Source organism: Grampus griseus (assembly GCF_964374135.1).
Source record: "Grampus griseus genome assembly, chromosome: 9".
Taxonomy (NCBI): domain Eukaryota; kingdom Metazoa; phylum Chordata; class Mammalia; order Artiodactyla; family Delphinidae; genus Grampus; species Grampus griseus.
The window spans coordinates 39,867,292-39,889,885 of record NC_139003.1 but is presented as its reverse complement, the minus strand read 5'-3'; the positions used below and the strand labels follow the sequence as shown (position 1 = coordinate 39,889,885).

The window sequence follows — 22,594 nt, the reverse complement described above, 5'->3', positions numbered from 1 at the left end:
GGGCGCCAGGGTCAGGTGGGGAGGCGGGAGCCAATAGGAAAGCGTTTCGTGTAGGTCTCCTCCTGAGGTGGTGGCGCGGGCAGCGGCCGGCGCGCCTGTGGGGAGTTGGCTGTGAGGGGACGCGGCGGCGACGGCAGGAGTGTGAGGTCGGTGGACAGGCAGCAGTGGGTGCGCACCAGCTCCCGGAGGCCACGGAGGCCGGGGTTGGGGAGGCCAAGCCGCGCAGCCCTGTGGAGTAGCTGGTCAGCACCGCCGGCGCCTCCGGTCTCTGAAGGAGCAGCTGCAGCTGGAGGGTGCGAATGAGGGATGAGGCCGGGGTCTCCGGGAGGGGGTTTAGGCCTCGGTGTCCGCCACGATCGCCGGTAGGGCTTCGGGCTGCCTGGTGTTCTTGAGGAAGAGAATAGGAGAAAGGAGATGGCCTAAGCACAGTGTAGTGCGGTTTTTTTGGGGGGTTGTGCCGCTGGCCTTCTCGGGTGTCGGGCAGCTGGACCCCGAGCCGCGGACAACCGGACGGCGGCGCAAGGTCTGACAGGGCGAGTCCAGCCCAACCAGCCACTGGCTCTGGGGAGTAAGGGCCAGGCTTGCCGTCCGCCGGCTCTCGGGAATGAGGAGTCAGTATAACGCAACGGTCCGTCTTTTAGGAGAGTATGGTATGTTCAACTTGAAACTGTGGAGTAAGGTTTGTGAAACTGGGAAGATGCCTCCCTGTCAGTTTTAGACCCGCCCTTTGACTAGGGATCAGTCACGGTACGCGCTTGGTTTGTGTTCTTTAAACCAGGAGTTCGTACTTGATCCTTGGTTCGTGTGACTGTGAGTGACTCTCTGGGAAGAAGTAATCCATCTGCTAATTACGCTCTGAACAGGCCAACAGGAGAGGAACGCAGGCAGTTTGCACAAACCAGAGCGTCTTTCGTCCGCTGTTATGTCATCCTAGGTTCTTAAGGACTCCTGTGGTACGGTGTTCAACAAACAGGGTCGTTTGAATCCCAAGTCATTTAATCTGTACTCTCAAGAATTCTCAGTTGAATTCTAGGTTCAAACTTCTTTAAGGTTAGAGAAACATTTTAACGACTCCTGAGAAGTTAGAAAGAATTTACCTTATCTAAAGTACAAACTATGAAAGTTCATTTTTCTGGCAGCCTTCGCAGAAATCTTAAATTCTATTAATTATGAGTTTTTAAAACTCATTTATCCATGCTTTTTTGTTAAATATTTGTTAAATATTTGGGATAAAATATTTTGTTAAATATTTGGGATAAAAAAGAGAGATTACATTCTATTGTGTTGCGTTGTCAATATTATGTAATATTGAGATTCTCTGTGTGCAATCCTTGGCTCACCTTGCTGAAATGAAAACTGAAAGTTTCTTAGGGAGGGAAGATTACTGCTAATTTAGATATACTGGGCTGATTACCTTGGTAATATACTTTTTTACCATTAAGTTAAAGTTTTTAAAAAATCCCTTTAGAATATGAATTCTAGAAGGGAAGATTGAGATATTGAGATCATTTTAAGCTATATTTTTGTAACTACTGTGTTTATGGCCAGAGTGTTAGTGGAAAGGCAAAGCCAAGAAAGATTTTTCTTAATTTGGTTGAATTATATTTGCTCTCAAGATTACAACCAATTTAGGGATAGTGCAGCCTGTATAAGTGAAATAACATGGAAATAGATACAAGATACACTATATATGCTTAACATTTTGATACTGCATTAGTATACTTTGAATCCTAAAAGCTCATTGTTTCTTTTAAAAGAAAAATCTTAAGATTAGTTCCATGGATAATATTTTTTTTCTTTTCTTTTTTAGGATATTAGAAATGGCTACTCCCCAGTCAGTTTTCATCTTTGCAATCTGCATTTTAATGATAACTGAATTAATTTTGGCCTCAAAAAGTTACTATGATATCTTAGGTGTGCCAAAGTCAGCATCAGAGCGCCAAATCAAGAAGGCCTTTCACAAGTTGGCCATGAAGTACCATCCTGATAAAAATAAGAGTCCTGATGCTGAAGCAAAATTCAGAGAGATTGCAGAAGGTACGTAAATGACTATCTTCAAGGTCTCGCAGATATTAACTAGTAAAGGTGAATGATACCTAAGAAGTTTGTATGTATTTGAAGGTTTTGTGGAGGCGGGAGGGAGAGTGGGATCTACACATGAATATAGTGAGAGTGAGATTCTCAAGGCTATTATAACATATTTTGATCCTGGATGTGTGGAAGTATATATTTTTTTGGCATTCAGATCTGAAAATGTTGAAAATGTATTATTTCATTCTTTTGTTATTTATAAAGTTGCTTATTGTTTCTATGTCAAAAGGAATTTTAGATACCCAAAACTTATGAATTAATTTAAGAAAGTTTTTATGAATTATGGAGATTAAATATAAAAATATTAATCATAAAAAGATTAAATAGACTCTAAAATGCCTTGGTCTTTTTTCTTCCTCACTTGGTCTACATCTCAAAGCCACATTTGTCTTTAAAGGAAAAGTATGAAACAAGTTTTGCCTTAAGACTAATTCTAAAACAAATTGCATCTCTTGAGCATTTAGTAATTAATGGTGGGTGGAGGTAACTGAGTAGGGAGTTGGAGTTAAACATTTACTTCAACTAGTAAGTGAAAAATGAATTCCTCTGAATTTGCTCATTAAATTCTTTCATACAAGTGATGATTTTGCACAAATAATAACTCTGAAATTGTTGCTCCCATATTTATTTGTATTAATAGTAGCATTTATCAAATATTTATTGGTTATTTACTAGAGGCAGGCATTGTGCTAACTGCTGATAGTGTGCAGTGAATAAGACAAAGTACTTTGCCTTTTGTGACTTCTAACTTTTATGTTAGTAGCATTTGGTTTTATTTGTGATGTGAAATACTTTCATAAAATAAATTTAAGAGGTTTGGGTATATGTAATTTTGATTACTTTCAATTACTAAAGTATTTTTATTTCTTTCAGCATATGAAACACTCTCAGATGCTAATAGGCGAAAAGAATATGATACACTTGGACATAGTGCTTTTACTAATGGTAAAGGACAAAGAGCTAGTGGAAGTCCTTTTGAGCAGTCATTTAACTTCAATTTTGATGACTTATTTAAAGACTTTGGTTTTTTTGGTCAAAACCAAAACACTCGGTCCAAGAAGCATTTTGAAAATCACTTCCAGGCACGCCAGGATGGTTCCAGTAGACAAAGGCACCATTTCCAGGAGTTTTCTTTTGGAGGTGGGTTGTTTGATGACATGTTTGAAGATATGGAGAAAATGTTTTCTTTTAGTGGTTTTGACACCACCACCAATCGACATACAGTACAGACTGAAAATAGCTTCCATGGATCTAGCAAGCACTGTAGGACTGTCACTCAACGAAAAGGAAATATGGTTACTACATACACTGACTGTTCAGGGCAGTAGTTTGTCCTTTTTCTGTTCTCTTTAAACCCAACTAGTTGACTCTTCTTCAATATCTTTGATGCAGAACCAATTTTTTGTGAACTATTTTGACAAGTGCATGATTTCACTTAACTTGATATAGCTATCAAATATATTTAAATTGTTTTTGAGAAATTCAGCGACATTCAGTTAGTAGAGAAATAGCTAATTATTAATTTCCCTGATTAGGCAAGTTTCTTTAAAAAAAAGATATTATAATTCTGCCTGGTCTTTTTTCTCTACCTGCCCTTGGGCTTATTAACATGACCAGTTTTATTACCAAGGAAAAAATGAGTTTGCCTGATAAATATTTAAAGGTTAAATTTTAAAAGTTATTGTAGATTTAAATTGTGTGAACTTGAATGATTTTTTTTGCAGTGAAACCTTTGCTAATTTAAAATTGCATGCTCTGTAGCATCTCTGACTTGGGTCACAAAATATGTGAAACTGTATAATTGAGTCGTTCCGCAAAGGATAGCAAGCAGTATCTTGGTTAATTTCCACTGAAAGCTTCAGAAAGGTATGGTTTAATATTTACCAGAGAACCATGCAGAAGAATTTGAGTGAAGGAAATGATTGTATTGCTCATAGTCATTTAGACTCAAAGAAAGTTGAAAACTTAATATTGTCCAGAGTTTGTTACATGTTTGGTCCCTGGCTAATGATTTTGTAGTGTTGAAATCATAGCTATTTTACACATATTTTCACATTTCTTCCTTAATTGTTGACGCTCTAGATTTTAGTATGGATTTATGTTTTTTTTTGTGTGTGTGGTTTTTCTTCTTTGCCCTCATCTTTAGAGATTGACTAATACCTCATTCTGTTTATAAAAACAGCCAGTAATTTCTGTGCAACCTTATTATGTGCAATATTTTTAAATCCTAAGAAATGTGTGCTTTTGTTTTCAGATAGACATTTCTTTAGTTCCGCACTTTTCCGTGTTATACTCCACATGAGTATTAATCCTATGGATACATATTAAAACTAGTAAATATCTCATACACCCTTGTGAGTGAGAGAAATATAATATTTACAATATGATGTTCTCTGTTGTCATTTTATTGTTAAAAGTTTAGTCAGCAATTCTGGAGATAGGAAGGGTATATAAGCAATTGGGCTGCTTATACTGATCATAGACCATATTCTAGAAGTTACTTTTCACTAACCTGAAACCCTGAGGTGACCTTGTTAGATTACCATTTAGTAATTTCTCTTGCTTTCTTATCATCCTCCATCCTCCTTCCCTCACAGATTTTGGTAGCTTGAAGAATTTGTTAATTATAATTTTGGTGTATTTGTTTGCTAGGAACAAGTATTCTTGCCCCTGCTGCTTTCCTCTTTAGGCCTGGTTGGGAAAAAGCAGACTTTGCATGAAGCTTTATTTGTTTTTGATCATCTTTAATTTGACATCTGTGAAGAAAATGAATTTATTCTATTATGTTTATGCACCTTAATTATTTCCTGAAAGTTATACCTACTACTTTTGTTTGATAATAAGAAAATAGCCATACGTTGTATTTTGGTCTGAGGATTATCTGTGGCCTATTAAACAGAACAAATGAGGCAAAAAAAAAATTTTTTTTTTCAAATGACGATGAACTTTAAGGATTATTTTAATGTTGTTAGCATCTGTACCCTTGATTATCTTTCTTGTTTTTCCCATTTTAAACATTTATTTGAACCCCTTCTTTTTTTTTAACCTCCCATTTGGCTCTTTGGCATACTTTTTACAGGGAAAAATGTACCATGAATCGTAACTCTTATGATACAAACTAAATATAAAGACGCTTAGGTAATCTACAGGTGTGTGTGTGTGAGTAGTTAGTTATATAAGCAACTAAAAATTAGACCAGTAATCAACATGAAAGTTTCCTCAGTAATTTAAAATTTTTCTTCTTTATAGTTTATACGGGTTGAATGCACAAGGAGAATGGTAAACTCCTGTAGTTATGAAATGACCAAGACAGTAGCTTAATCTACACTCCCTACACAAGTCAACATGTGAAATCTATCACTTTTTTTTCTTTGGCGTAAAATAGTAATATTCATAACATGACTTAATCTTTTTCTTGAACTAATTTCTCTAATTCTTCATGTTTTCTGGATTGAGTATGTCTTGCATTGTATGCTATAGTGCATGTGGTAGGCGTGAAATTCTTTTGGTGCTCCAGATTGGTAGGTAGTTTTGTGCTCTAAATTTCAGGTCCAATTCTGAGATCAGTCCATGAAAATTTAGGTTGCCCAAGGTCAATTAAGAATTTGTACAGAGCTTCCCTGGTGGCACAGTGGTTGAGAGTCCGCCTGCCGATGCAGGGGACATGGGTTCATGCCGCGGAGTGGCTGGGCCCGTGAGCCATGGCTGCTGAGCCTGCGCGTCCGGAGCCTGTGCTCCGCAACGGGAGAGGCCACAACAGTGAGAGGCCCGTGTACCACAAAAAAAAAAAAAAAAGAAAAAGAAAAAGAATTCGTACAATCCTGGGGTAGTTATTCCAATTTTTTTGAAGTAAAAGCAAATAAAAACACACTAGAGGAAAATGAGACTATTGCCAAACAGAATAAAGACGAGATTGGTATCAGCAGTAGGTCTCTAAGGTTTTATATTTTTCATGTTAATGCTGGCATCTTTAGTCCCAGGTGACAGGTTGAATAAAATCAGTCATGATTGTTTCCCCTCTTGGTCCCAATGACAGAAAATATAATAATGAAGTTGTAAACATGCTGTAAAACACCATACAGAAGTTTTGAGGCATGATATACAGGAAAAGGTATAAAGCAGAAGAAATTGAATTGAGAGGGAAATCAGAGAACCACAGTCAAGGTGTCCTGGAGAAGCTTTTAAGTCTCAGATTTTTAAGGGGGGTGGGGAAGGGGAAGCAAAGTGAAAGAATGGGCCAGAGTAGAACTTCATGGGGAACCCTTGCCCTTTTCTCTCCCCTTCAGGTAAACTGTTGACAGCTTTTTCTGCAGGTCAGGGACTTAGGATAACTTCGAAGAAAGAGATTATCCCTGGGCAGGCTCCCCATTTGAGGGTATTGAGATGCCAAAAAAAGAGCAGAGGTGAAGTGAATTTTTCACTTGATGATGGAGTGGGTGCTGGTGAGTAATAGCAGCCCTCCACTCCCAGAGTGAATAAAGCCGTCTTACTTTGGCATGTGTAGGGAACAGTAACTTCTGCGTGCTGACGACATACTCACCTGCAGTTGCCTGCAGGTTGAAATACCGTGACAACTTACAAGAAACCATAGCTCCTATTCAAAAAGGAGCTTTAACATAGGCATACGTAACTGCTGAAGAAACTGCTTTTCTCATCTCTCTGTGCAAGTTGATGTAAGTCCTTCATAAACACATAACAGATGCCCAAGGAATTCAGACATTTAAGGAAAACCAACAGTAAGGAAGAGAAACCCTAACATCCAACCCTGTATTTACTGACATGCATCAATGAATCAGGCATAGGTCCTTATCTTACCTAACCTGCTTACACCAAGGTTTCCTTCCATGTGGTGATAGTGTCAGACAGTATTAGATGAAACAGTATGAATCCACATTTAGTTTACATTTACATCAACCACAGCCAAAGTTAGTGGAAGATACAGCAGATATGCAATGTGTATGTTCCCTATTGTTAAAAAACAAAATTCACATGAGGGAATTTTAAAAATCTTACTGGCTTTATTCAAGGATTCATGTGTTAGGCAGCTTTCCACCTAGCTGATAGAAAGGAGCTCTGAGGAACTAAACAACATGAAAGACTTACAGGCAGGAAGAAGCAGGACAAGGAAGTTATACCAGCAAAAAGTTGTCGCAAGGTCATTTTCCTTTAGGGGATGGCAGGGGTCTGTCAGGCAGATTACGTCACTAGTGCCCATCAGGTAGTTCCTGATTGGGTTAAGATTCCATTTCTGGGAGAGTTGAAACAGTACTTAAGCTTTGGTTAGGTGTTGTGGGGCTTAGCATAAACAACTTCGTTTTGGGCCTCTTGTCTTATTTTTCACGCTACCATGCAGGCCTTATTTTGACTGTCTTCTGTAAAATTCAGATTCTTCCTCTTAGCTAAACTTTGCTACTTAAACCACTCTCCAGCTTCTCTTCATTCCTTGCCCTGCGGTTGAACTACCCAGTGAAGGGGAGCAGAATTTGCCACCCCAAAAATATGCCTCTTTGGCATAAGGATTATCTTATACTGATTATTGTAAACAAACAAAATCATAGGAGAAGCTCAGAAAACCAAGTAAATGGTACCCTTCTATAAGAGACGTTTACATTTATAAGCAAATCTTCATTTTTAAGTGTGTCTCCCTCTCTGGACAAGGAAGAGGAGGGTGACAAAATCTCTAGGAACTCTTAGCAGTGAGGAAGGCATGGGCTTAAATCGACACAACAACCATATCCTTGCTTACTGTGCTTTGCCTGAAAATCTCCCATAACTGCCCCCCACTCCAGACATCTTTTTCATCTTTTTGTGTCTTTCCGTAGGTGATGGCTTGGGCCATTCCTGAGTGTTACTCAGTTTTCCTGTCTATCTCCCATATATACAGGAGGTACATGGTATTAAACTTCTTTTTGTTTTTCTCTTGCTAATCTGTCTTTTATTACCTGGGTGGGGACGTTCCTCAGCAAAGAGGAGGACTCTCTAGGAGGGTAGAGGAAAAATAATTTTTACTTCTCTACACTAGATAATTTGCTGTACAATTTTATTTATTGTCATTGATAATGTATTGTAAGGAGTATGGGGTGCAGGTGCTTACATTCTCTTGAAAGGAGATCGGTAATAACCATAATAAAATAATTACTGTTGACTTAAATAGACTGCCAGTAATTTCTCCAGCAAAAATGGGTTTATTTGGGATCAACAAAGAGTTGCCATTCAGGGTCTGTAACCATGGCAAACCACATCCAATTCCCCAGCAAAAATGGAGAAGAGAATTATTTCATAGAGGGGAAAAGGAAGCCGAGAGGGTTGTAGTAAAGAGTCCATGGCTTTTCATTGGCTGAGTTGTGACAGTCTCAGCCGACCTCTTGTCAGGAAAGAAAGGAAGTCTTTCTTCTTCCTGTTGGGCTCTGCTATGGTGTTAAGGTGTGAGAGCTCCCATTCTGGTCTACCCATTCTATTTAAATAATTGAGATTTCTGTTTATTAATTTTTTACTTTACTATGTAAGGTGATACACTGTACAAAAGAAAGGAAGTGTAATACAGGGGAAGGATATTGGCAGGGCAGGCAGGTCAAAAACGTGTTACAATTTTCAACTGTATGGTCTGTGTAGGCTTCATTGAGAAGGTGAATTTGCAGGCTTGAGTTATTTGTATGGAAGATGGAAATGTGTGACAAGTTCTAGGAAAAGCAAAGAAGCCAGTGTAGCTGGAAGTCAGTGACACGGGGGAGTAGTTGGAGATGAGTTTATAAAGATAGTGGGGTAGGGGGCAGGACAGATCATGTAGGGCTTTGTCAGCTTTTGTAAAGGGTTTGGCATTGGTATGTGATTTCATAGCTGAGCAAATAAATGATTTTATCTTCTATACGTTTTAAAAGGATCATACTGGCTGCTGTGTTGTTAATAGACTATAGAGGGGCAACAGTGGAACAGAGAGGCCGGTTAGTCTATTTCTGTATTCCAGGATGAGAAATTGATGCAGCTCACACACTACACCAGGAGCGTAGCGGTGGCAGTGGTGGGAAGTGGTTGCCAGTAGGAATTGCTTACCGATTGGATATAGACATCAAAGAGGAGAAAAGGATGATTCCAAGTTTAGTGTTTATAGAGAACCAGAAGGATAGTTGCCATAAACTAAGATGGGGAAAGTTGCAAGAAGACATTTAAGAGGGAAGATGGGAAATTCAGTTTGGACATACCAACTTAGAGACAATGTGTAGAGGGTTGGAGATAGGCCTGAATTTAGAGAGAATGTGGAGCTGAAGATGTGTATTTTGGAATTGTCAAAATATAGGGAATATTTTAAACCATGAGTGTAAATGAAATCACCAAGGGAATATATATAGATATAAAAAGAAACAATCCAAGAACTGAACCCTCAGGTGCTCTAAAATTAAAATTACAAGGAGAAAATGAGGAACCCACAAAGGTATCTGAGAAGAAGCAGCCAATGAGTTAGGAGTTTTGTGTCTTGAGAGAAAGTGAAACAAAGTTTATCAAGAAGTAGAAAGTGGTCAACTTTGTAAAATGCTGCCACTGAGTCCAGTAAGAAGATGCCTGAGAAGTAGCCATTGTTCTTTCTAGCAATTATAGAGCTCAGAAATGAACTTGACAAGACTACTTTTTATCAAGTGGTGGGGGTGTGCCCCATTGGAGCAGGTATAGAGAGAATGGCAGCAAAACCAAGTGCTTTTAAAGAAATGTGGAAAAGAATTTATACTGAGTACATTTTTGGACAGAATTAACATGGATATTTTACTGGAGTTTCAATTATGACTCCATACGTGAGTAGCAAATAGCTTGCTCTTCAGAATGAGGTTCTACAGGATGATCATAAATATGCTGTGAAAAAAAAAATCATGTTCAAATAGATTTGTGAAATATAGATTAAGATTTGAATCTTGTTAAGTGTTTCTTTATAAGGGCGTTCAGTATTGTGATTTATAAGAAATACATGCTTGGTCATTTAGATGATCAGAATACATTTTTCATGTATACAGTTGACCCTCAAACAATACAAGTTTGAACTACACAGGTCCACTTATACACAGATTTTTTTCAATAAATACTTAAAATTTATTTTAAGTACTACGCAGTCTGTTGTTGGTTGACTCTGTGGTTTTGGAACTGTGGATAAAACAAGCTGACTCTAAAGTTATACTCAGATTTTCCACTGCATGAGGTCAGTGCCCCTAACACCCATGTTGTTGAAGGGTTAGCAACTTGGCTTTCATTCAGTTTCCAGTTCCTAAAACCTTTGGAATTTCCTGTGATGACAGCAAAGCAGTGTCTCTTGTTATGCTAAGCATGTGACTTTTGGACCATACCTAAGGATGGGGGCTGGTTGCTAGAAGTGGTTAGAGGGTTAGAACTTTCAGTCCCACCACTAGGCTTTTGGGAAGGGAGAGGAGCTGAAGATTGAATTGGTAACCAATGATTTAATCAATCCTGCCTCTGTAATGAAGCCTCTATAAAAACCAAAAAAAAAGAGGGTTTGGAGAGCTTCCAAATGGGTGAACACATGGAGATCAGGGAGAGGTGCACCTGGAGAGGGTGTGGAAACTTGGTGTCCTTTCCACATATCATGCTCTATGCACCCCTTCCATTTGGCTGTTCTTAGTCATATCCTTTTATAATAAATCTGTAAGTAAAGTGTTTCTCTGAGTTCTGTGAGCCTCTCTAGCAAATTAATAGAACCTGAGGAAGGAGTCCAGGGAACCTCCAGTCTGTGGCCAGTTGGTCAGAAGCACAGGTGACAGTCTGGGCTTGCGGTTGGCATCTGAAGTGAAAAATAGTCTTGTAGGACTAAGCCCTTAACCTGTGGGATCTGACCCTGTCTCCAGATAGTGTCAAAATTGAGTTGAATTGTAGCACACCCAGCTGGTGTTAGGAGCATTACTTGGTGGTGTGGGGGGGGAACCTCCCCAAAACATGTTGGAAATTTGGGTCCTTGATTACCCATTTATTGGGCTTCTCAGAGTTTTTAATAAGCTAACCTATATTGTGCATCTCCAGTAGAGATACTAAGTATTGTTTGGACTGTAGAATCATTTTTATTGAGTACCAAATCCAGGTGTGCCACAGCAAAAGTTTGGTGAATACTGGCCTAAATAAAACTGAATAACAAATCATAATGAATTTTTAGAACATGTGCATGAACACGTATTAAATGGTACTTCAGGTAGAGCAAGGATGATAGCATATATTATGCTTGTGCTCCCATTCTCCCCCTCCCTTTCTCTTTCTCTCTCATCTGTTTGAATTAAGTATGACCTGAAAAAGATTATCCGTCAAACACATTATGATTTTATTTAGTGTAGCTTACATTTAATCAACATGCTTTTCTTCTTTTGATCACCACTCTGAATAACATTGTTTTTTCAGAACTATTTTATACCTATAAAAGCCATCATGAAGCAAATTATGACAGTACAACTTATGTAAATGAAAAGCTCCTTTATTATTCTTCCAAGAAAATAAAAACTAGTCATTATTGTTTCTATGTTGTATTTTAAAAATAAGACGGTATTTGAGGACAGAAGAGTCAAAGTGGATAAAGAGCGACAATGATTCTTATAGTCTCATCTGTTTACTTTTGGACTAGTATTAGGAACTGGTGCTATCAAACAGGTTCTGACAGTGAGGAATGAAATAATTACAGGCACACACACACCCCCATACATATTCTGCTTCTTGAAATATTCTTTGGCTATGTCTGCAAAATAATGGGGTACATGGAAACATCAAAATACTAATATAAGTGAGTAGTTTGTTACAGTCTTTCAAGAATCATCTGCTCTTTTTTACTCTGCAAATATGCCTAAATTTAAAAAATTACTGGTCTTATTCCTAATGTAAACTTTTACGGTAGACTTCTGGTGAGATAGTCTCATCTTGTGGGGGGACATAAAGCATCCTTTTCTCACCCAACCCCGACCACACCAAAAAATAAATTATTACAAAAGGGTGACAGGGAGGGAGAGAGAGAAGGAGAATGGAAGGGGAGGAGCCGAAGATACCAAGTCTAGAAAAGCAGTGTGTAGAGTTTTTTGGGGAAGAGTTGCAGAGAAATGGGCAGTATTTGGTGGGGAAAGTGGAGTGAAAAGAAGTTTCCTACAAAGTAGCAAGAATTCGCTTCACAGACATGGGGAAAATAATAGCAGATGCTGAAGTGGAATGGAGTAGTGTCTCCAAATATCTGAGGGAAAAATGCTTTTGAACTTTGTAACCAAATAAATATTAATAGAAGGTGAACCCAAAATAAAGACATTTTAGAAATGCAAGAACTCAAAGATTACCATCCACATACCCTTTATGAAAAAAACTACTGGTTTTTTACTCTGAATTACAATGTACAAGAAGGGTTACAACATGGGAAACTAGACAGTGTGGCTGAGTATATACCCTCATGAAGAAATAAAGAAAGCTAGAAAGAAATTGAGAGCATACATTAGAATTTGACACTTGGGAATTTCTCATTTGGAAAACTGATATTGTTTTATTACTGAATTTACAACGCATTTGTTTATATAATATTATAAATGTTTTTCAATTAATCTATAAACAGTACACCAAAGATTTAATTACATTTATTGGTTAATGATGTAAAATGTACCTCACATTGGGAAATAGAAGAAAAAAGGAGAGGAAAAGGCTTAGTGTACCAATTCTATAATCTTTCACGGTAGGTGGTTGATTCTGTCTAAAGTTGATAAAGACCATGATTAGGTATATTATTTTCAATTTTAAATGACAACCACCAAAAGATCTGCTAATAGACACTGGTTACATGATAATTTCTGAGGAGTAGTACTGGGAGGTCAGGGAAGACTTAACTTTGCATTTTATATCAACCTGTTGTGTTCGAATTGTTTGTGAATGCATTTTTTTCTACATTAGTATATTTTTAAAGGAAAAAAAAAAGCCTGGTGTATCAGTTAGGATGCCTGCAACTAACAGAAAACCCCTAAATTAAATTTACTCAAGCAATACAAAGCTTATTCTCTTCTTTAACAAGGAGTCCAGAGGTCAGGCAGCTGCAGGAGTGGTATTTGCCAGGAATCTGGTTTTGCTTTTTCATAGCTGTCTGGGCTTTGATCTCTGTGTTGGCTTCATCCTGATGGCTTTTAGGAGCCATGAAACCTTCTCTTGAATGCCCTAAAAAAAATTTTCCCTCTCAACTTACTGGCCAGAAATGTTCCATACTGTTACATGTTCACACCTAAACCAGTCGTTAACAAGGAGAATATGACCACCATGCTTGGTTTGGGCTAGTCAAGACCACCTGCTGGGGCTGCGGATATTCTCCCCTACAACTCATGGTCTCATGGAAAAGTATTGATACCTGGAGAAAAAGGTGCTTTATTAGAGAGGACTTAAGAGGATGGATGGGAAGGATGTATATATTACAAGCAATTGAATATTTAAACTTAAAAAAAAGACTTCAGTGGTCTTGAATGTTTTTACTTCCTTTATAATTTATTCTTCACCATTAGATGTTTTTAAAGAGGATTGGGCTTTTCTCTTTGTACCCCCAAATGATAGCTGAGTTTTTGTTTCAGTTAGGAACCAACCCCACCTTAAATATTGTAGAATCTTGGCATTGGTAGGTTTAATGTTTATGGTTTCAGCTATTTGGGACAGACCCCAAAGTTCCATAATATAAGAATTTGTGATTTTTCTGGGGTATAAAATTGAATTCCATACCTTGCTAGTCTATCATTCAGGATATAGTCATTTAGGTAGTAAGTAGGCCTAGTCACCTATTCAGCATCTACATATCAAAATATCTTTGAATAGTTTGTATTTATCATTATGTAGGCATTTTAAGAGGGAAATTATTTGCTAAATGGTGTTCACTAAATTTGAGATATAAGTCTCTTTCATCAAAGTCAAGGCTACTACATTCTTTTTCGTGTGAAGATTGGTTGCTACCCTCACCCATTTACCTGATCAAATCTTTTGCACCCACCCCTTTCTGTTCTGCCCCATTCTGCCTCTGTCAAACCTCAGTTTTCCTCATTTATTTGAATACTGGCTTTGAATTTTAACTACTGGCCTGTAGGGAGTCAAATCTACACCTGGATCATTTCCCTTAGCCTTGGCCCTGCCAACTCATTGTTTTCATCTTTCCGCCACCAAGCTATGCTGCTGACATCCCAGAGATGCCTCATGGTAGTCTTTTTTTGGGTTACAACACATTATGTAATTATCACTCACTAAATTAGCAACTTAAGGACTTTCCACTATTTAATTTTTTTAAACTTGATTTCCTATTATTCAAATTAATTTCACATAATAATAATCACTTGAATTACATGATTCATTACACATATTAGGGAAAAGTCACTAAAATTCTCTGCTGACATTTTACAGTTTACTTTTAGTTACAACTAAATGTATTAATATGTATGTATTATTTAAAAGAGCAATAACGTTTTCTTGTTTTTAAATGAGTTTTCTTAGCATTTTCTACATTATATTACATGTTTCATAATTAGAAATGGAATGAACTGGTGTTTGCTAATGCATATATTTGGTTATTTATTTGTATTCATTCTTAACATTTAGATAATACCGATTCTCATTCCCTGATGCAGAGATCAGGAATATAGGCCCACATAGATCTGAGATATAAGATATGGGAAAAAACATTTTACTTTGCTTTTCAGGGAGGGTTTTGATCCTTTCATCTCGGTTCCTTTCCCTGTGTAGGCAGAGATGTTAATGTTAGTTGGCATAGGCTGGTCTATGCTGCAGTAATAGTCACATTCATTTTCTTAAATATTGGAATAGTATCAAAATAAATATGCCTAGTGACTATATTATGTAATGCTATATTTTTGAAAAAGGAATAGCTGTAAACCAGCTTTTCCCAAAGTGTGTTATGTGTGTGTTCAATGAAAATAAGAATTCTGTAGCCACGCATGGGAAAGAGTAGGTTTCCTCATTCTCCTAAGACTTCTCAAAGTCTTTAATATGCTAATTTTTACATTGGATAGCTCTAAGAAGCAAATATAGTTTGAGGCATTTCTAAAATCTGTGATCAAAAACTGTTTTTTCTAGGAGCATCTCTTTGGACCAATTAAGTAAGAGAAGAATTCCGTGTAACACTCTTTGGAAACTCTGGACTAGAAATACCTTTAAATCTAATTAAAGAACAAACTTTTGTGGAAAAGGCAAGCTTTTAAAAACTCTACTGTAAAAGCTTTCCATGAATAGGTGTTAGGACTAATGTCCCTTATAGCGCTACTATGGGCAGTAGAGAAAATTTATTACAAGAGTGATTTGAAGAGAGTCATGACATTAAAAGTGTAAAGCACATGTATATAGTATTACCTTTCCTTTCTTTGTTATAAATGTTACAAAGCTCTGGATTACAGTTAGATGTTGGTCATAAAGACAGAATACCTATGATTAAGAGATACATTATGCATGGTAATGCATCTTAAGCGGTAAGAGCCTAAAAGTCCTCCTTTTTGTATTCTCAGAATGCTCACTGAAATCTCAGTGTTTGTTTGCCACCTGGAAAATGACATAAAAATTATAAATATCGTAAACTAGTATTGGGGAAATCAGAAAATTCACCTAAATGGAAAAAAGTGCAAAGATAAATGCATCCATACTCATTCATAGCTGGCAATCTTCTTTCTTCATTGAGAAAATGGAAGTAGTCTGAAAAGAACTTCCCAAGTTTCCCATCATCTTCCTATAGCAGCAGCTCCACTTTCTCTGCCTTTCCATGAGCCCAGCCACCATCAATAAGCTCCTCAAGTTCCCTCCTAAAGCCAACCCCTCCACCATACACTGGATCACATCACTCAGAGCATTCAAAAATACTTTCCCAAAAATTCTTCCTTCCTGCTCCTATTACCAATTTTGCTTTTCATTCAATAATTCCTACCAGAGAACAAGCCTGTTGCTCTTTCTCCACATTAAAAACAAATTCTTGTCTTGACTCCACTTTTCCAACCAATTGCTGTCTCATTTCTTTGCTCATCTTTGTAGCAAGACTTCTCCAAAGAGTTTCCATTCCCACCACTCTACCAGAACTTCTGTTGTCAGCGTTATTGATGAGCTCCACACTGCAAAAGCAGTGTCAAATAACAGATAAATTGGCCACTTCTCAGGCCTCATTTTACACACAATATTCTCCTCCTTAATATTCTTTCTTTGCTTAGTTCCCAGAACACCAAACTCTTGGTTTTTCTTGTCCCTCATTGGTTGTTGCTTCTCAGTTTCCTTTGCTGATTTTTCCTTCTCTTCTTTGCATCTTCTCAGTCCTGGTTCCTCTCTCTTTTCTTTCTTCTCCCCTCTTCTCTCTTCCCTTCCTTTCTCTTCTCTTCCCTCTTCTTCCCTTCCCCTTTCATCTATTATCTCTCTTCTATTCCTATTACACTTATTCCTTTCATGTCCTCTTTTCATGGTTTTAAAGTCATCAGTGTACCTGCCGCTTCCAAATTTCTGTCTCTGGGCTGGATCTCTCTCCTAAACTCAGATTCATATATTCAGCTATCTAAAGTACAGTTCTGCTCAACATATCTAAAATAGAATTCTTGATATTCCAACTCAGATCTGCTCCATCTCAGCTGATTGTCAGTCCATCCTGCCAGGTGCTCGGGTTGAAACCTTGGACTGATTCTTTTTTTTTTTCTTAACATTTTTATTGGAGTATAATTGTTTTACAATGGTGTCTTAGTTTCTGCTTTATAACAAAGCGAATCAGTTATACATATATCCCCATATCTCTTCCCTCTTGCATCTCCCTCCCTCCCACCCTCCCTATCCCACCCTTCTAGCTGGTCACAAAGCACCAAGCTGATCTCCCTGTGCTATGCGACTGCTTCCCACTAGCTATCTACCTTACGTTTGGTAGTGTATATATGTCAATATATACACTACCACTCTCTCACTTTGCCTTGGACTGATTCTTGATTTCTTTCTTGCTCTTGTACTCCCACCCCATAGCCAATTCTACTGGCTATACCTTCAGAATATTTTCAGAATCTCACAACTTCTTATCACCCCAATACCAATACCACCATCATCCCTCATATGGATTAGTGGGTAAAGGTAAATTTCCATCCTTTATTCCTTATATTGTGTTATCAAACCAGCAACTAAGATTATCCTTTTAAAAGGTAAGTCAGAACTTGTCATTTCTCTGCCCAAAGCTTTCCATTTACTCTATTCTCATTCACAGTAGAAGCTAAATCCTCCATAATATTCCACAAAGTATTATATAATCAGCCCACCCTCCCCCTTAGCTCACTAATTTTATCTTCTACTCCTTTTCCCCTTGTTCATTTTGTTCCTGCCAGACTGGGCTCCTTAATCTTTCAGTAACATACCAGGCATGCTTCCTCCTTAGGGCTTTTGCACTACCTATTTCCTCTCTTTGGACCATTCTACCATACGACCAACCCTTTCACCTTCTTCTAGTCTTAGCTCAAATGTCACCTTTTTGGTGGAACCTCCTGGCCCACCCTATTTAATACTACATGGTGTCCCTCCTCCTCCACCCTCCCCATCCCTTTCATCTCCATTTTTTTTTACACACAGTCATATTTGCTTACTTATTATGTTGTTATGTGTTTCTTCTTGATAGACTGCAAGTTCCATGAGGCTAGGAATCTTTATTTTGTTCACTGATGTGTCTTAAGTGCCTAAGTCTGTGACTGGCATAGAGTGGATACTCAGTATTTACTGAATGAATGAATTAGACATCTCAACGAGATGTGCATATCTCAGCAATTTGATTTTTGGAAACATTACAGTATTTTCATTTATCTCATAGAAAGGGGTTAATCCGAATAGGGACATTTTAATTATACCAGATAAACGACATCTGTTCATAAAGATATTGAGAATCTAACATAGTCATCTAGCAGATTTTTTTTCCTCCCAAATGATAACATCTCTTTTGCTATAAGTTTTTTCTCATTGTTTTTCTTTCAGACATTATAGTGTTAGAAAATAATATTCTGTTCAAATACCATAGTCCAAACTCTCAGAGATAGTATCTCATAAGAAATTATTTTTGAAAGGAGACAAAAACGCAGTTTATATATTGATACTGGTGGATCTTCAGATACTCAGAATACTAGGATATGGCTCCTCACTTATAAGAAGATCAAAGGGGAACTTTAAAAGAACTTTTATTGAGTTAAGAAGTTAAAATCAGCTGTTAACTCTCTTTATAGAGACACTCTTTACTGCATGGGAATGTGTGAGCTTATTTTTACCAACTTTGAAAATAATAAATCTTCCTTCTCCCAACCCCTTTGAGCTGTGTGCACAAGGACCTAAACATGCAATTTAAATTTTACTTTAAAACTATAATAATGGTGTACTGAAAATGTCCCCTATTTGGTAATTACAAATAAACAAAAGAATTCTGTTTTTTCCAACATTTCCGGAATATTTTTAAATTGATCATAAAGTAGGTAAAAGAAAATCTCAATGAATTCATGTTTGGACAATTTATAGAATGTCCTTTCAGCCGAGACTGCTAACAGAAAGAATGATGTGAACTTGATGCTGCCAAGGGTTACATTATGGCAACAGAGAAAGGGCTTCCATGGAGGACTTCAGAGCCATTTAGCCCAGGATCCAGCTATGCCTGAAGCCAATACTTGCCTTGGACTCCTCGGTTATGTGAGACCAAAAAAAAAAGTCGTCTTTTTACATTAGTTAGACTGATGTAGTTGAATTCTAGCAACTGCCACTCAATTAAATCCTTCATCAAGTGTCAGGAGCAGTAAGGAATCACATTGGGTTGTCCCAGAGAAGGAAGGGGGAGGACAGGAGGGCAAAGGAAGATTATGCTTAGATAAGAAGATAGATATGTGCTGGCCTTGTGAAGAGAGGGATCCTCTGAGACTGGGAGGAAGCAGTGATGGCAGATTAAAGATGGCAGAGCTTCCCTTCCCACTCAGCTGCTCTGGAAGACTCCATGGAGACAGTAAGTACTTGCAGGTCTATGGTTTGATCCCTGAGTATCTCAGTCTTAATATCATTTTTGTTAAGTCCCTGTGACCAGTCCTGTGGTCATTATACAAATGACCCAAAGTTGTGCTGAGGCCTGACAGGATTATCCAGTTGCCCCAGTATGCTATAATTTTCACTGAATTCCCTGATGTAAAAAAGAGGTTGGGAAGCACTAGAGAGGATTGCATTGTGGAGCTTCTATCGCAGTGTCTGTAGTAGGTAAAATAGTGGCCTTCCCAAGATGTCCATATTAATTCCCGGAACCCATGAATATTAGGTACGTGACAAGGGAGAATTAGGTTGCAGATTGAACTGTGTGTGTTAACCATCTTTTACATAAGGAGGTTATCCTGGATTATTTAGGAGGGGCTAATATAATCACAAGGGTCTTTAAATGGGTCAGAGAGAAGCGGAAGAGTCAGAATATGAGAGATGGTGTCCTGAGAAGGACTTGATTTGTCATTGCTGGCTTTGAAGGTGGAGGAAAGGGCTACTAATCAAGGAATGAAGGCAGCTTCCATAACGTTTGAAAAAGGCAAGAAAATGGGTTCTCCCTAGAGCCTCCAGAAAGGCAAGAAAATGGGTTCTCCCTTAGAGTCTCCAGAAAGGCAAGAAAATGGATTCTCCCTTAGAGCCTCCAGAAAGGCAAGAAAATGGGTTCTCCCTTAGAGCCTTCAGAAAGCCTCCACAGGCCTGGCAATGCCTTGATTTTAGCCCAGTAGAGTCCATTTCAGACTTCTAACCTCTAGAACTATGAGATAATAAATTTGTGTTGTTTTTTATCTGCTAAGTTTGTGATAATTTGTTGCAGCTACAATAGGAAAATAATACAGGGTCCTGTAGAGGACAGAGGTTCAGTGCTTGATGGAAAAATCAGGCAGCAGAAGGTGGATGATGATGACAGGTGTGGACTAAGGGCCAGGCCTGCCCCATTTTGCTGTCACCATCTTAGTCTCAGGATTCTCATACATTTCTCAGAGGGTGGCAGGGTGTACCAGTAATGGTATTTACCATCCCATCAGCAGGTAGGTGGGAGATCCAAACCAGATTTAATTTTATTTGGAAAATGAGGTGCTTGTATCAGAATACCATGGAACAATGAAAGTGGTGTTTATCAATTGTGTAACTTCAATTTTGAATTTTGTTCATTTATACTCTTTTGAAGTCGCTTTTTGAACCAATTACCAGTGTCAAGTCTTTACAACTGTCTATAAAATCCCCAAACTGACCTTTTCCTGGAGGATTTCTACTGTATGAAGTTGATACATTTCTCCCTTTTGATGTTATTCTCACCAGCAGTAGCACTACTCCATCGTTGTTTATAACCGTCACTAAACTTTCGTGAGCTCTTTTTCAACTTGCTCCCGCTTCGAGCAGTAGCCAGCTCACTATGAATCTCGTCTCTTCTGTTCTTGACCATCCCTCCCACCTCAGTGAACGCTGTAGGGCCCAAACCCTTCTCTTCTCCCTTCCATCCTCATCTGAAGACATCCTGTTGTCTTGTTATCTTAAAGGTGCTGATCATCATGAAAGATCATGAATTTATCCTCTGTTAGGATTCTAACTAGTCTTCATACTCTTTAAACACCACCCATTAGTTTGTTAAAAGCTTTCTCTTATTCCATTCTTTGACCTTTACATATATTTTCTTGTTACCTCTCCACTGAATTCTGTGCACCACATTATTAAAAATAATTATCATTTGTCTATCAACTTCCCAAATTTGAAGCTGATGTGAAACAGTTTCTGCTATATAATAAAGATGCAAAAACAACTCAGTGTCATTTCAAATGGAATCATACTACGAATTAGGCTGATAAGCTCTTATATTGGTGGTACCTGCTCACATCTTTTTTCTTTTCCCACCTATTCTCAGTAATGATAGGAACTCTCAGACATTTAATTTTACTTGTTGACTGTGTCTTGGGTAGTCAGGTGCTATTTTTCGTATATCTTAAAGTATTTTCCACATTAAACTGTAACATAAAGAGTGACTTTACAGTCTTTAGTGCTGCTGTTATTTCTCATAAAAATCACTTGGTATATATTGGTTGAATTGTAGTTTAAGACGTAGTCTTTGTTTTAATTAGATGGATTAAAAATCGTATTGCACAGAGGTAAAAAGACTTTCTTCAAAATGATATTTTTCATTTTTTCCCAGTATTATTAGGAAAGAAGAAGAAACTACCTTTATGCTGTTTAGCTTACTGCCTGAAGGACAGATTTTTTTCATTTAGTTTCACTGATGCATTAGTATTTGTGATACAGCAGAAGCTGGAACACTACAAATGTCCGCAATTGTTTGCATTGCTGTAGGGAATTAAATGTTGTGAATATCTGTTACTGGACTAAATGAATTAATTAAGTAGCCAGAAACAAATATGATTGTCAAGCGTGATTTAGTTGGCGTATAGCTTTAGAACAGCTGCCAAATTTAATATGGGGGGGTGGAGGAGGGTTTCATATCATTTGCAAATAGCATTTTGCAATGTCGGACACCTCTGTTTTTCCACTAGATGGAGGCCTTGCTTTGCCTTAAAGCCGTGGACCGCTTGGGTGCTGCAGTGTGGTATAAAATGAATAAAATTCTACAGAGTTTTTCTTTTTCCTTCTTTGTTCCATTGCTTTTATTGTTAGCTAACATCTGTGCCTTGCGCATGCTTTTGTCCTTTGGAGGGGCCTGTAAAAGAAAGAGAGGATCAAGTTAGAAGCGGGGAGAGCAGGGAAATCAGAGGTTAAAACTGGTGCTAACACAAGCTGCACTGTGAGAAGGCTGAGGTTTTCCTTTATTTCCTCCCATTTTAGTCATCAGTATTGCTGACCCTGCTCTTGGACACACAGGATACACGGGGCCTCACTTTCTTGGGCATTCCTGATATATTTATTATCAAGATACACCTTTTCAGTGTCCTGTTTCTTCGTAAGGATTTAGATTTGTGTTTTGGTTCTTCTAATACTGTACTCATTGAGGCACAGTACTAGGAGCTTTCACATCAACCATCTCATCTCATTCTCAACAAAAAAAATAGCCGTTAGCTATTCTGGCAAGGTAATTTGCTAAAAGGTTTTCCAAACTGATGTGTTGTGGGTATTTCCACAATATTTCAGTATCGTGGTTCAGTAAATTTGGAGTACATTGTAATAGACACTATTAAAAAACATGTACTTATTGCAGGATTTCCCTAAGTCTTTAACAGTGACTTCTGGCTGTGAGAAGTCCTCACTCCATCACCCATCAATGATATTTCTGCTACCCGAGGGTGCTACGCTTTCTTATGTGTTTGGTGTATAAGGATCTCCTGGTATAGAACAAGCATTCTTCTTGAAGATCAGCTGTTCTCATTAAAAACACTACTTAGGACAACTGTAGCTCTAGCTATCACCTCCACAGAATTATAGGGAAGAAAGGGATTATGAGGGAGCTAAATCTCCAGGACAGCAGATGAACCTTTGCCTTCCTGGCAATGAGTAGGATGGAAGCATCCAGCTATAGCATCTCTTTTGTGTCACCTTT

General features: G+C 38.0%; 1 protein-coding gene across 3 annotated transcripts; it reads left to right on the top strand.

Annotated features, from left to right (window-relative positions):
- The first annotated feature begins 25 nt into the window (after positions 1–25).
- DNAJB9 (DnaJ heat shock protein family (Hsp40) member B9) lies at positions 26–21,626 on the top strand. 3 transcript variants are annotated; one of them, XM_082662369.1, is made up of 4 exons: positions 26–146; positions 1,811–2,037; positions 2,965–3,231; positions 21,597–21,626. In XM_082662369.1, the coding sequence occupies exons 2-4, from the start codon at positions 1,821–1,823 to the stop codon at positions 21,617–21,619; spliced, it is 507 nt and encodes a 168-aa protein (XP_082518495.1). In that variant the 5' UTR covers positions 26–146; positions 1,811–1,820; the 3' UTR covers positions 21,620–21,626. The 3 variants fall into 3 exon arrangements, with proteins under 3 accessions (XP_082518495.1, XP_082518493.1, XP_082518494.1); XM_082662367.1 differs by lacking the exon at positions 21,597–21,626 and having other exon boundaries at positions 2,965–4,475; XM_082662368.1 differs by lacking the exon at positions 21,597–21,626 and having other exon boundaries at positions 44–293; positions 2,965–4,475.
- The last annotated feature ends 968 nt before the right edge of the window (positions 21,627–22,594 follow it).